The sequence below is a fragment of the Larimichthys crocea genome, chromosome II, assembly GCF_000972845.2.
Source record: "Larimichthys crocea isolate SSNF chromosome II, L_crocea_2.0, whole genome shotgun sequence".
NCBI lineage: Eukaryota > Metazoa > Chordata > Actinopteri > Sciaenidae > Larimichthys > Larimichthys crocea.
The window spans coordinates 13,903,601-13,919,280 of record NC_040012.1 but is presented as its reverse complement, the minus strand read 5'-3'; the positions used below and the strand labels follow the sequence as shown (position 1 = coordinate 13,919,280).

At 38.5% G+C, this 15,680-nt stretch overlaps 2 protein-coding genes across 2 annotated transcripts; both read right to left on the bottom strand.

Moving 5' to 3' along the window:
* Nucleotides 1-1,310: 1,310 nt before the first annotated feature.
* rab6bb (RAB6B, member RAS oncogene family b) lies at nt 1,311-8,492 on the bottom strand. The gene is made up of 8 exons (XM_010743647.2): nt 8,293-8,492; nt 6,015-6,073; nt 5,319-5,372; nt 4,759-4,864; nt 4,551-4,662; nt 4,322-4,415; nt 3,542-3,608; nt 1,311-2,126 (listed from the first exon to the last, which is right to left on the bottom strand). The coding sequence occupies exons 1-8, from the start codon at nt 8,360-8,362 to the stop codon at nt 2,062-2,064; spliced, it is 627 nt and encodes a 208-aa protein (XP_010741949.1). The 5' UTR covers nt 8,363-8,492; the 3' UTR covers nt 1,311-2,061.
* A 1,055-nt stretch (nt 8,493-9,547) lies between these two features.
* Nucleotides 9,548-13,986, bottom strand: espnlb (espin like b). Its single transcript, XM_027291746.1, has 5 exons — nt 13,972-13,986; nt 13,221-13,356; nt 12,928-13,046; nt 12,009-12,188; nt 9,548-11,164 (listed from the first exon to the last, which is right to left on the bottom strand). Exons 1-5 carry the CDS (start codon nt 13,984-13,986, stop codon nt 9,548-9,550), a joined length of 2,067 nt encoding a protein of 688 aa, XP_027147547.1.
* Nucleotides 13,987-15,680: the final 1,694 nt, after the last annotated feature.

Genomic DNA, 15,680 nt, shown 5'->3' with positions numbered 1-15,680 from the left:
TTTTCCTGTTACCCTCATTAAATAAAGTGCAAAGTTTTGGCCAGCTAAAAGTGTGACATTCTAAAATACTTCCATTTGAGTGGTGTGTACTTGCAGAAAGTTGGACTATATTCCAAAAAATCAGCCAAAAAAAAATAATTATCAGCCCAAAAAATGTGAAGAATCTCATTCGGGTAATGACTGGGCACTGAGTGGAGTAGATCCAACTCTATTGTGTCAAGACTCCATGATAAAACACCTAAATACTTAAATCTTAGAGACTTATATGATTTATAAGACTTATAAGACATGAAAGCTTATATCTGTTCAAATAAGTGCTATACAACTATCTAAAATACTTTTAGATGTCATTTATTAAATGTCAGTTGATGCTAACTCTTAAAATTTGCTACTTTTAATTAAGGTTAAAGTAATATTCAGCATTTTAGCATTATTGGATTATTTTCTTATTCACTTGCCAGGAGACGGTTAGCTTTACTTAACATAAAGACTAGAAACAGTGAAAAACAACCAGCCACCTAACAGCCCCTCTAAATTTCACTAAGCATGTTAAAGTATGTAGTTTGTTCAATCTGTACAAAAATGTAAAAAGGGCAAGTTGTGGTAAGACTGGTAAGTCAGTAGAGCAGGGCGATGTCTGTGTTACCCTTTATTTTACTAATGTTATCTAACATATATGTTTGTGAAATGGGATAATGTATAAAATGGATAATCATAGCCGATATTGTCGATTATATCAAAATTCCAGTCCTTAAAAGAGTTAGCCTCTTTAATCATTTCTCATTTAGCAGTACAATGTAAATGACATGCTATGCTAAATTTCTATACCTTTAATCTTTTGTTCTGTTTCTGGTGATGACACATCAATACCTGCTCAATTTTATCAGAGCTGCCTTCTTCTTTTTTTCCATTATGATCTCTGTAAATGCCAAATGGATGCAAAACTGTGTGTAAATCAGTAAAACCGGAAATAAAGTCCAAGATAAATAGAGTAGACCATTTTGCTACCAGGTAAATGTTGATGGTTAGGAGAGTGAAGCCCTTTAATCTGTAATTTATTAATCATTAAACATTATTACATTATTCATACTGGTGAACAAGGACCACTTCTACAGAGGGACGTTCACAACATACATATTACATTATTATATACAGTGCAGTGCATTACAGTGGATCGTTATATGTGTATTACCGGGATGGAGGGATGTGGAGACAGGAGAGGAAGAGGGGGTTAGAGAGGGGGAGGTAAAGGAGAGGAGTGGTTGGAGGGAGGAGGGAGTTGTGATAGTAAGTTGTCTTTTTATTACTTCTTTTTTTTTTTTTTTGATGTTTTCTTTTTTAACCACAGTACATTTTGTTCTATAAAAGTTAAACCCATAGAGAGAGTGCCACATTTTCACAGCTACTGTTAGGTGAACCTACTGGAAGTTGATTCATTGTGGGAATATCAAATGAGATACATTTTGTCATGAGATGCTATAGAGAGAGAAAGAGAGAGAGAGAGATGCTATAAAACATTCTAAGATAGTCGACCTCCCTCCAGAGTGCGGAGACCTTGGAGGGCAGGCCAAAGGTCAAAGGTCAAAGGTCAAAGATCAGATCAGCGTGCATGCGTGCTGCAGACATTCAGACGTGTTCGGCCATCTAGAAAAATGGCCGACGCCCCCCACTATTTCTCCTTCTATGTTTAGGCATCATTTTTGGTGCTTTCCTTTTTTATATATAAAAAATACAAAACATAACAGCGAAAAGAACTCCGTTGGTTGTCCCATTTTTCTCCTTTTTCATTTTTCCAAAACTGTTTTTTTTTGTTCATTTTCATTTCAACATTTGTTTTTTGTTTATTTGTTTTTTTTCCCTTTTCTCCTCCAGTCACTTACATATTGACAAAGTATACAATATTTTACAACTGAACAAGACTGAAAGATAACATTTGATTTGTCCAATCAGATACAAGGCCCGCATATCCTATATCCAATTAGAGAAGTCAACTGGAAGCTAACCAGTAAGCAACACAACAAGCCTATGGTGTGAAGGGAGCTGTCTGATTTCAGCTCTGCATTAACATGAGCACCCGCCCTCGGGGACAGTAGGCTCTGCCGGTTTGTCCAGCTTGATGTCGATCACTGGGAATCACCCAGTTAAGGAAAAGTCAGGTGGATGAGAGGAAAAAGTCAAATATTATTATATCATTTATGCATTGATGTTGCAGCTGGTATAGGTGGAGCTAATAGAAACTACTTTACATACTTTATCTGCAGAATGAAGTCCCTGTGGGGGTCAAAGTTTTATCTTAATCTATGATATGGCATCCTAATTTATTAGTTTATTAATCTGAATCTACAAAGTAACTTGTAACTAAAGTTATCAAATGTAGTGGAGTACAATATTTCCTCCAAATGTAGTGGAATAGAAGTATAGAATAGAAGTAAGTAGCAGGATACGGAAGTACCACAAAATTGTACTTAAGTTGAGTAAATGTACTTTCCACCGCTGTAAATGGATAATGCTTTGAATTACAGCCTGCAGGTGATGGTGTAAACTTTGGCTTGGCCTCAAGTGGCCGTTTGAGAAGCTACAGTTTTTGGTACTTTTGCATAGGCGTGACTTCACAGCCACGGAGATTCCTGTTAAGCTCCTTAAAAAAGAGTATTTTACCAATTTAGCAACTTAAAGCAGAGATAAGCAGTGACTACAGAGATCAGCTACGATCATTTCTTCCTAACTTCATTCATTTTCATTTTCAAAGCTCCAACTGACTCTGTAAACAGACTTTGATAATTTTCCCTTAATAATAATACGTTGATATGACAGGACAAAAAGATTTGTGTTTTCTCTTTTAACAGAAGACTCGGTCATCAGATGATCTGACACTGAATTACTGCAGCATTTTATAACTGTTTTAAAACCATCATCAAACTCTTTCATAGCCAAAGTTTAGCCTAATGTTTTGTTCATAATCAACAATAATGCTCAAAATATTAATATAATAATAATAGTGTATTCCGTTTTTAAAAAGTGTTACCTGGTAATAATATTACTTTAATCCTTAACTACTGAATAGATACAGTGATTTAAAATATATATATATTCAGGTCCCTTTTATTCCCTATTTTACTAAAGGTAAATAAGTAAGTATATAAGTATGTACTAAATAGTTACACTGTAATTTGAATGCTGTAATCAAATGCTAGCTGATTTTTTTTAATGAATTAATTTACATTTGTTGTTCAGTATCTCTCTTTTCAATCACCTTCTTTTAACATCCATCCTCCATCACACGTCCTCAGTGTGTGTCACTTCCTAGACAACCACTATGTGGTGCTACATCCGCACTATCTTCCTGGCTCTGTGCATTTCCACTCTATTAAGCAAAAAAAAAAAAAAAAAAGGCTTAATGGCTGATGCCTCAGTATAGACAGTAGGCTGGGCGGTCTGTTTGTACTTGCGCCAAACAACCACTAAGAGATTAAAAATAAGCTGCCTATTTCTTGGCTGTTTGGCTGTCGGCACAGTGAGTCACAGCGGCTGTAAAGGATACTGCCTTCGGGATTTGCGTCGTCCAAGCTTTCCATTCCAGGTAGGGCTGCTGCAACCCGACGAAACAGCTAGGAGGAGAGAAAAGGAAGGAGGAGGGGAGAGAGGAGAGGAGACAAGGGAGAGTTAGTGATCAAGGAAGTAGAAAAGATGTACAGAGAGGACTGAAAAATACTCCATTACAAATAAAAAGCCCTGAATTTAATAAGTATGATCTGAAAAAGGTAAAAGTAACAGCTAAGTGTACTATACTATTAAATATTATTAGATTATTTTTGTTGATGCATTAGTATGCAAGTAGCATTTTACTGTTGCGGTTGGTCGACGCTGAGCTAATTCAAATTTTTTTATATACTGTTGAGAGGTTTTATGTCTGACAATTGATAATATTTATAAATGTATGTATGTTTTCCATGTAAAATATGAATTTATAAAATAATTAGTAAGTATAGCTGGATTTAAAAGAGTATAGTAATATATCTGTCTGAATTGTAGTGGAGTATTAGTATAAAGTGACATGAAATAGAAATATTAATAAGTACAAGTAAAGCACATTAATAAATGAGCTTACAATATTCAGTGTGTTTGATTCTTTCATCCTACACACACTGGAGTTTGATGTGCACCCAATCATCCACATTCCTCCACATATTTACACATTTACACAATTTTATTCATTCACGTTGGTGACTGGATCTCGTCGGAGGGACACAGGAGTGGCAGAGAAGCTGAGAGCAACTGACGCCGAAAATACTGTGAAATATGGTGAAACTGCAGGGATCACCTGTTTGACATTGCAGCCTGTCTTGGCACTGGTCTCGATGAACATGACGTTCAGCTCTTTGGCTCTCTGCTCTCCTTCCTCAATCATGATTTGCCTGCAAGGGGAAAATCAGGCCAAACTTCAGCATCTCAACAGCTAATTTATTTAGTATTAAGATGTTGATGCTTTCACGTAACAAATATCTTCCTCTCAAAAACAGACGATTACGAGCTAAATATGATGTGCTCACCTCTTCTCTTCCAGATCTGTTTTGTTGCCGACTAGCATGATGATGACATCACTTCCTCTCTCTGTCCTGACATCATCAATCCATTTGCAGGTCTGCTGGAATGAGTTAACATCTAGAGAAACCGGGAACAACTTTAGATCTAGTCTCTTTGTGTTAAAAACCCATGCACAATTAGTCCTTTCAGTGAAATTAGCAGGTTGCTGCTCACTTGTAATATCATAAACGACCACAGCGACTGTAGAGTCTCGTATGTAGCTGGGAATGAGGCTCCTGAAACGCTCCTGTCCAGCAGTATCCCACAGCTGCAGCCTTACCTGCATTCATACACACATAAACAGCTGTTTCAACATTAACCATCACACTACAAGCAGACTATACAGATGTAAGGACCTTATAAGGACACATCCAACGGGATAAGCAATATCAGCTTATGTACAGTCTGACAGGGCATAATGTCCTGACAAAGAAATAGTATTAATACTAGCTAAAGTAGATGATCCATGAGAAGGCTTTTACTTTTTAAGGATAGAAAAGCTAAAGCACCAAAGCTATTACTACCAGAAATAACCTTAGGATAATCATGTTACTCTGTGAAGAGAGCAGTAATTAAGCAAATCAAATCATGGATTACTGAAAACGGGGTGGACATTGGGACATTTTTTACTCAGGACTGGCTAAAATGGCATATAGTATAAGTATAAATACATGAATTCATCTTTACATGTATGTCTACATGCACATTTTAAAATGACAATCAAGGCTTCCTACTGTTCGGTCTTCCAGGTACATTGTCTTTGATAGGAAGTCTATTCCAATGGTCGCCTGAGGTGGAGAAAGAACAAAAGCGAGAGAAAACATCATCAGTGTTACCCAGACATTAAAGGCTAACTGTCTGCCTGCGCCATCTGTTGTTCCTGGCAGATTGACCGCTGTTTAAATTAAGGAAAATACAAAAAGCTGTTAAGAAAAAAAAAGAGCCCATAAGCACCGAAAATTGAATCAGACTGAAAAACTAATTTCATTTGTATTGCCCTCTGGGCTCAATCATTCAGACTTGTTATGTACCTAACTTCTACAATGGAAAGAATCACTTGTGGATAGTAACATATTGTATTATATTAGATAATTACACTGACAACATTCAAATTTGGACATATTTTATTAACCTGATGGTAATTTGTATATCAAGTGGGCATTTTCTGGCAAAAAGCTTTCATTTTATAAACAAGTGATAATCAGTTGTTAATCAGTCACTATTATACCACAGGAGGCTTAAAATATTGTAGATCTACAGTGTGATTAGTCTCGTTATTCCACTGGTTCAAATCTGACATTGTAGGACAATTGGTAGAGAAATTGTAAATATAATATGCCTTTGACCAAAAGACAAGCTGTAATACAGGACATTGCATCATTTATTCAAATAAGTTTAAATGTTTATTGATCTTTTGTTTCTGGTCTCACCTGATATGTGTTGTCGAAGCTGTCATACATGAATCTAGTGATGAGAGATGTTTTCCCCACTGGAAGAACAAAGAACAAGAAGTGGATTTTTAATTCACATCACAAAGAACCTCCAAACACATGAATACACAATCCCTTGAATAGATTTGACATAATAACATAAAAATGGGTGTTCACTGACATTCAAGCACTGCCACTGTAACCATCACGAGCAAACCAACAATTAACTCAACAATTAAAAATGAGTTGGATATCTCTACATTTTCAATATTAGATTATGACATGAAGAGTAAAAGTCACCTAAAGTATCTGAGAACAAAATCTGCCTGATAATTCATCACAGCCTCTACAACTGCTCACATTTTACAAATAAGAAAGAAAAGAGAGTCAAAATGTTAATCTGCTAGAGTTGGACATGAGTTTGACACTTAATTCACTGTTGGGGCTAAAACTAAAATCATTTTTATTATTTATTATTACTCAATCAATTAATCATTTAGTCGATGAAATGTCAAAAGGCCCAAACATCTGTTGCAGTTTTTGTGTCCTGCAACTCCAAGGTGATGACTTCAAATGTCTCGTATTGTCTGATCAACACTGAAAAAAATACAAAAGATATCAAGTTTACAGTGATACAGAACAGAGAAAAGAAGAAAATCCTTTAATTGGAGAAGCTGCACCCTCCGAATATTTGACAGGTCTGCTTAATTTAATGATTTGAGTGATTCATCATTCGTCATGTGTTTTGTATATATTTTCTTGTTAGATTATGTGTACCAGCTTAGGCTATACATGCTGTGGTGCATGGCACTGATCCATGTTATACGTACTCGTCCCCTATAAATATAAACATCAATAAATTATGATTTAAAAAATAATCGTCTGTTCATTTTCTGTCGACCTGCTGACCAATCGCTTGAAAAATAAAAAAATAAATGTTATAGCTGTGTCCAAAAAATTATCCAGCCACCAGATAGAAAACACATTAGGTATTTATCAGCGTTCATAAGCTGGATGGTGACTTCTCAGAGGATCAAGGTGAGCCTAGTGAGCTCAATTTTTTTTTTGTATTTACATCCCACCCGGCACCATCTTTAACACCATTTTACATCAGATCCACACATAAGTGAGAACAGGACTTTTCCAGCAGGCCCCTGGCTCTCATGCAGAGTCCTCTATGCAGACAGCAGTAGTTTTGAAGCCAGCGATGGGCAGTGGCCACACCAGGCCTCTATCCAGCACCATGGACAGCAACATTGCAGTACAGGCCACACAAACACACACACACACACACACACACAGGGAGGCTTGTAGTCGACACACAACCTTCTCATAGACATGCAGCACACACACACTCACATTGAAACATCATAATGTAAGACACAAACACTGTCCAAGCTGCTGTCTTATTAGGCCTGATTATGTGTCTTATTCTAGGGGATATGTGCTCCTGTGATGCCACTCTGGATGTCTGATGTCTGAACACGTATTCAAGCAGCTTCACAGCGCTAAACCATTATCGATCAGCACCTCCCGAATCTGTGCACATCACATCAAATCACACACACACAGTCATCCCCACCACGAATAGATGGATTATTGAATAAATAGTATAATGTTGTGGCGCTGTCAAACCTGTTTTTATTTGATTATTTATAGGACCGAAGAGGAGACTGCGAGGTTTAGAGATGCTACAGACATCGCCAGCCTAGGGTGTGTCCCGAACTGACACATGGGGGACTGTTTATTATCTTCTCTATTAGAAAAACACACACACACACAAGTGATGGCGAAAATATTAGACACTGTCATTCAATGGAAAAAATGGTTGTTAATGTTAAAATAAGGGGTGTGGGTGAAATAATCTGAAAACAGGCTGAGTATATTTGTCGGTCACTGCACCACATCAAAACATCCGAATACATATCGCCTGCTATGATGCGAATTATGGCATTTTGCGACAACTAAACAATCCTCAAGGACATACAGTACATTTATTTTTCAGTCATCATAATGTTTATATTCAATCCAGGGATGCAGTTTATATTTATGCGGGGGTTTTTTTAACCCTCATTTTTCTTTTTTCTTTTCCTCGGTTAATTATGTTTTCTAGTCAGATTGTGCCAAAAGATACATGGGGCAGTCAAATCAACCAAAGCCAGCCAACACATCATTTAGATTCAGCTAAAACTTTCAAAATCAACAAGGATTACATACATGGCCTTCAACATATACGCATGTTTGGCATTAGGGGAGGATAACACCAAACCTGACTCACCGCTCTGCTCTCCCAAAAAGACGAGTTTAAATTTCCTCAGGGGATTCCCCAAATCTCCTCCAGCTGACATGTTGGCAGATAAAAGAGCTCAACTTGGATTATTTTCTATGTTTCTTATCGCTCGGCGTCTCCTCTCCGTTGTGGGTGCGCAGGGGTTCCTCCTCTCCTCACAGAATGATGGGAATGCAGCTCAGCGTCCTCCTGTCAATTTATGGGGCTTGTGCGCATGCGCGACCTCACCTATTTCAGTCCGTCACCTTTCTATTGGACCTGAAACAGAACTAAGCCTCAGATATAACATTATATATGCATGCACTGTTACATAAAGATGAATACAAGTTTGTGTCTCTGCAGTAATGGAAAACAATATTCATTTTCATTAGTGTATAATAGCCCGAGTGTAAGAATTGTTTTGTTTTTGCTGCCCTTTATAATTTCAGTGAGAGCGAATCCACCATGTTGAACCACCATTTTTCTACAGTAGCCCTGAGCAGACAAACTAAACACTGATCTAGATAAGGCTTTTTGTTTCATTGTGAATTTGGCAGCCAGAGCTTTTCCCACATGCTTGGAAGGAGAGGGTGATATGTGGGAGAATATTTGTTTGGTTGCAATCTTCCATGCATGCATATGTTGACAGGTTACTAAACCGGTGTCATGCCAGAACAGGAGCTGGGCAAGCAGGCAATGTAACTGCAGGAGCCTCTGTTTACCTCTTCTCTAGGCAGTTTTTTCCCCTCCTCCTGTATTTCTGTCCGTCTTGGTTGTGGTCCCTTGTTAGTAGTTTTTTTTCTTATTTCCTTACCCCATTATTCATCTCATGAACCTTCATATTTCTCTTGTGGCCCGTTGGAGGGTTTGACCCCAAGGTTGGGAGCAATATTTCACCTGTGTAACTACCTCCGCTGCTGACTCAAAGGCAGAACAACAATACCACGGTGACTTTGACACGTGGAGTGTTTGCAGAGTAACCCTTTAAGTGGCAATAGAGTACTAACAAATTATAAGAATTTAATAATCCTGTTAATATTCTGCTGTCAGAAAACACATTTTTGAATGGAACCATGGTAATAATTATGTGTATAAAAAAAGATTGGATGAATATTTTTCAATGCTTTGTGTGTCAGTGATTGTGATTGACTGTGCATCAATAACACATTATCAACAGAATTTTATTCAGTTCGTGTCAGTTAGTCAAAATAAACACACCAACGTATCACCATTTTGTGCAAAAATGGCAAATTAAACCTGAATACTAATGTTCAAAATCAAACAGCTCTGACTCCTTCTCTTTCCAGAAAGCAAAGCTGCGGTCGATGTATTTACAAATGTCTTCATTGTTAAAACACGAGAAGTCTGTGTCACTACAACACTCATCTGGAGTAGCAGTTTGAACAATAACTTTCGGTACAAGTCTGGAATCTGACAACAACAGTGATGATGGTGATGGTGACGGACAGTGGCATGGTCTCGAATCCCCAAAGAAGCGAACTTTGATGTCTTCGAAACCGTCGCTCCACTGTCGCTTCCCAGCCTGGATCTCCTGAAGAACAGCCTTGTGGAAGTCCTTCACCATCTCCCAGGGGAAACTACCAACATGGTCGAAGACTTCGAAGCAAAGGAGGTGCCTCATCTTCCTCTCCTCGGGTGACAACTCCTGCTCTAGGATATGGAAATATCCCAGCATGAAGAGGTCGAGGGTCAAGCTATCGTGGCTCACTGGAACACCATCCACGTCTGGCAGGAATTGCTCTGGGTAGTAGGTTTCTCGAGATGGTGGATTTTGTGAGAACTTAGAAGAGGACAAACAGGACATTCGCACTTTTTTGAGTTCTAGTTTATTCCTCCAGGAGTTTAGCATCTTGTCCACAGCGCCGCGTTGTTGGCAGAATTGAAACATGGAGGTGATTTTCTGTGGGGGCGATTCTACTGTCACTCTCCTTGACACTGCTTCTTGTCCCTGGCTCTGCTTTGCTGCTCTCACTGAAATAGCATATGCAGATTTCTTCCAGTGACTCAAGAAAAGCACGACTATACGCTCTTTCCTTAAGCTGGTAGTCTCCAACACAGGAACAAGTTTTTTAGGAGGATCACAGTGGCTCACCACACAGCTGAGGCCTATCTTGGTATTATGGTTGTTTCCCGCTGAGTTTCCAAAAACTACCTGACCTCCTTTCACAACCCCAGCAAAGGGATAAATCCCACCAATCTGACCTTCAAAGTTAGATCTGAGGTCTCTTACAGACACCCCAGACTGTTGGATCTCCCTCTCCACCCTTTCCCTCCGAGCTCTGCTGTAGCTGTTATTCTCCAGTCGATGGCTAAAAGCTGATGCCATCCCTATATGAGGAATCCTACGTCCACTAGATGTCTCACCATTTGTTGCCACTGTTTCTTGGCCATGTTGCACCATCCTCTCATCTAAGACAATCTTTAAATTACCTCTTACCCCCTGCAAACCCCCCATCTCCTCCATCATGCCTTCTACTTCCCTCCTCTCACCCCTCTCTCCTGTGGTTTGAGTCAGATTAGCCACCAGCAGTGACATGCTCTTGACAATCTCTGAGACACGACAGCACCACACTGGCAAAGTCTGTTTCATTTTCCCCTCTGCGTCCATCTGTTGTAGGACCTCTTTGTTAAGAGAGATGTTTACAACTGGATCAGGTAAAATCGACCTCAGCTCCTCTGTCAGCCTGGTCAGCTCCAGCTCATAAGCCTGGCAACGCTTCTGCAGTGAAACTGTCTCAATCTGCTGCTGCAGATACACCAGGTCATCCTCTGTTAGAAGCTCACCAAAGGGCCCCAAGACTGCATTGTGGGTTTGAGAGTATGCCCAGCCATCCACTTGAGTGTAGCCATTAGGCATGTCCTGTTAGGGGGAACAAAGAGATTTTAGGAATTATTCATTAATTCAGAAATGGACCAAGATTTAGATGAGAAGACATCCTGCTGTGTTACAACGTGCTGTGTGCTGGACTTCTTTGTTGCTCACCATCATGAGATTGGAAATTACTGTTCCCAGCAATACTTATATAGATAGGGTACATGACAAATTAGATATAACTTGCTAATTAAAGGTGCTCCTAGTTAGTTATTGACAGAGTGAGGCTAGCTGTTTCCCCCCCATTTACAGTCTTTATGCTAAGCTAACTGGCTTTTGGCTGGAGCTTCATATTAAACAAACATTAAAGTAGTATTAATCTTTTCTTTTAATACTAACTATTTCTTAAACCGTCAAACAATTACCTCAACAAAATCATCTTTGAAAACCATCTTTTCATAAAAAGAACAAAACACAGACAGTATATATACTTTTGAAATGAAGTATTTGTTCATGAGTCAGACGTTACTCCTTTATTTCCCTCTCTTTCCCTTCCTTTTTTTGTTTGACCCAGTACAAAATTCACATTTTTCTACATTTTTGTCAGGACTTAAAATTGAGTGACTATAATTATCTTGTGTCTTTTGTGGATTTTTCATACTTTTCAAGTGCATTTCTGCTCTTTGAGACACCTTTCTTTCTCTGGACAATCTTAATATATTTTATAGCATCAGAGCATTTTCGTTTGTTCCTTCAAGATCAACTACTTCAAAAGCACTCTTTCCCTGTTCTCCATCAAATATGACTGTGCACAGTGATTTGTGCTCATGCATACACATATATGTACACACAGAAATACAGACCCATACAGGACAATAGCAAAGAGGAGTACCTGTCTCCTCTGTTCCTCCTCATCCTGCAGCCTGACCTGGAGCTGACGCACCATCACCTGTCGTTTCCACTCTGCTATTGGGCGGCCGGCTTCATCATGTGTGGGCACCAGGGAGTCGACGTCAGCCAGGATCACATCGACGATTGGTACCTCCTCCAACAACTCCTCACTGTCAAGCTTCTGTTAGCATTTAGCAATGTATAACAGATAGTGACTGATAAACTGGATTACTATTATACTATCACACAAACTACATCTATTTCCTAATGTCTTTACACATTTTTTATTTGGGTCGGGGTGGGTACGAAAAGGTTAATGATGAATGAATTACTGTATACTAAAAATAAAACCATAGGCGTTTAGGCGTTATGACTCATTTTGCCTTATTAGAGCTCTTGTTTGAGTGCGTACAAACTGCACATGAATAACTTTGTCCTGTTAGCTTTGATGCACCTTGTTATTCTTTTGGTAACCTTAGCATACTACAAAACAAGCAGAGGCTTTATTAATTATTCACTAAACCTCTCCCTGGAACAGTGATTGTCCAATCATAGTTTACCAATCCTAACAAGGCAAAGCATGGTGTGTATATGTACAGAAGCTTTTACTAGGTTCTCATCTTAAAATAAGTTTTGGCAAACTCACAGTTAGCATTAATAAGCAAAAGGTTAATTAGCTGGAATAATTGAAAATACCTGCATGGGTGCACAGGGCCTTTAAAACCTGTTAAGATTATGACCATAAAACCATATTATTATGTGCTTTTTGGAGTCGATCTTAATAGCACACCATTTCTTTACTCATGTACAGCACACTTTACACTTTGTTAATTATCCCCATTCACCCTGAGGGCATATATCAGCCACCTTTTATGTTATTTTTCGGCACTTTATATAGGGTTTATGTTTGTCAGGCTCACCATTTGTCCAGTGAAGACCGCAGTGAAGCCAGCCTGCCTCAGAGATTTCAGAGACTTCATTTGAGACATCGGGGTGAGATCCCTCTCTGGAGGCTTCAGATGGTTGAAAGATGTCACCACTGTAAACAAACGAGGCCAAAGTTCGGTTAACTAATCAGTATTTATTTTCATTCTTTCTTTTTTTTCATGTGCCAGTTAAGTGTAAAATTTGGTAAAAACCCATTGTAGTCACATTAATAAATAATATGTTAATGTACACGGTGAAATGCAAATATGTAATCCCCGGTAATCACCTGAGGAGGCCACCTGTACGTGCTGGATGGAGCCTGGGGTGTGTTTCTTTGAAGTGGCAGCAGGGGTCAGAGAGGGAGAGGTCACAGGAAATGGAGAAGGGTGGCGAGGCAGGGGGAGCACCTCCTTCACTGGCTGCTGGGGGACACACACACACAGCAGGGGTGAGCCATGGTTAAAGGGACAGTTCAACATTTTTCCCACTTATCCAGTAAAACATATTTCATTGCAAAACCTTATTTTATACGGCAGGCATATAATTATTGATATGATATATATATAGTATATAATATATATATATATATATTATATATATAATTATTATCGTATATATATAAAATATATAATATATAGTCCATCAAAAGAAACGTTGTTTTGTCATATAATTGACATGAAAATACCATTTTTTTTACTGTAAAAAAAAAAAAAACACCATCATATTTCATGCCAAAACCTTATGGCATTTCTTCTGATCGTTTTGATGTAAATTGGGTCTTTTTTAGCTCTCTGACAGTGGGCAAACAGTTCAGTAGACAATCAGCTATTACTCAAAGACGCTGTCATGCTTCCCTGAATAAATTTCAACCCTGCATAGGATAATTTTGACCTGTCATAGCAGAAAAAGCACAGATGCAGCTGGTAATATTAATAATCGCTCCTTTCCAGCAATTACTGATGTTGTTAGTTACATCTGTGTGTGACAGGTTAAAGTGCCCTACTGTTAATTCAGTCCCTGCACTGATGATTGATCACCTTGCCGTTCTCCATGTTGGCCTTGCTCATTCACAGTCGGGGGTTTCACAGCAGCAGGAGCTTCTTTTTTTCTGAAAATGCCAACAATAAAAATAACAGAAAATAAACAACAGCAATTAGATAAAGTGAGCAAAGGAAGGACCATCCAGGAAAGAAATATGACACAGAGCATCACACAGCCGTTAGTAGTAACGATAGTAAGTGATCTTCTAAGAGACTGAGACTCCCTTGATGCTCAGTATGAAGAACAAAGGCCACATTTTGTAGTAGTTGGAACAAAAACAAGAAGTGGTGAAATAGGACCCTGGTTAATGAAAGTAGTGTAGCCCACACACAGTGCAGGAGAAAGCATGTTTGGAGTTTGGAGTGACATGATATCCTGCTTCAGATAACCTTACTGATTCACAAGCTCTGTGCCATACAAAAGCCTTTATACTACACGGACAATCACAATGTTTCTTCCAATTAATACCACAGCGTAAGAAGTTGGATGCTTTGTTCTAGGTAGCTTTGTGAAGCTTTATGCACATTACCATCATTATAAAATCTTTTAAGTTAAGTGCACTTATCGTCTAATATTTTTTATTTTATCTCTGGCTGGGCAACATATGCCTAATGCATTTTATTTAGTGTATTTACCAATCTAATGTTTTCATGCCACCTGCCATTTGCAATATACTGTCTGTACAGTTAAAATATTATTTGTCTTGTGTTGTTTGTCTGTAACTTATTCCTGTTGCTGTCCATTTTAGTCAGGGAACTCTTGAAGACCAGATTATTTATTTTCTCGAAGAGGCTTTCCTGAATAAAGAAAAACTAACTCACAATGTCACTGCCAATGCCAAAATACATACAAATGACATAATTATGTGTGTTTTTACTTAAAAAAAAAGAAGAAGAAAACAAAAGTTTAAAAGTCATCAAATAGCTCAGCATAAAAATTTTGTTTTGTCACTTGCAAAAACACAACATTTCCCCCTTTAGTTCTAGATGTCCTAATTTTTCATTCAAATGTCACAGAGTTGCCAGTCATCTAAACCCAAATACATAAAGAATTCATGCAGTACTTACAATATGGTCCAGAAATTGTGGAATCACAGACAACGTGAGAGGATGAATGCTAGAAGGCTTCAAAAAAATATAGAAAAATAGAATAATAACTGGGAAAGATACATATAATAAGAAATAGAGTCCTGATCAGAAGTTGTTGCCTCTTTACTCTGGAGCAGCCAATACACAGTAAGACCAAGGAGCAGCATCACCTGGATCAAAAACCTCAGATGGGGGTCCTTCTTAGTGTGCATAATTAAAGAGGTGGGATAGAGTGACCTGCACCTGGAAATATAGAACAATAGCTCTGTGAATGTATAGGAGACTACATACAGTAGGCTGGTGGGGCAGGAGTGTGTGTGTGTACTTGAACACCTCCTCCTCACGTGGTCAGGTGGTGTGTGTGTTTGTGTGTGTGTGTGTGTGTGTGTGTGTGTGTGTGTGTGTGTGTGTGTGTGTGTGTTTGTGTGTGTGTGTGTGTATTAGGTGTTTTCACACAAGATGACAGGACTACGACTTCCTTTAGCATACATGAAGTAATGTAGTAAATATTGATTTTTGTGGCACAGACATTTTTCATTTAATTCTTCTGCCAACAACAGTTGGTTACAGTTAAACATTATGTTGCTATAGCGACCTCCACTGGCACAGTTCCATAG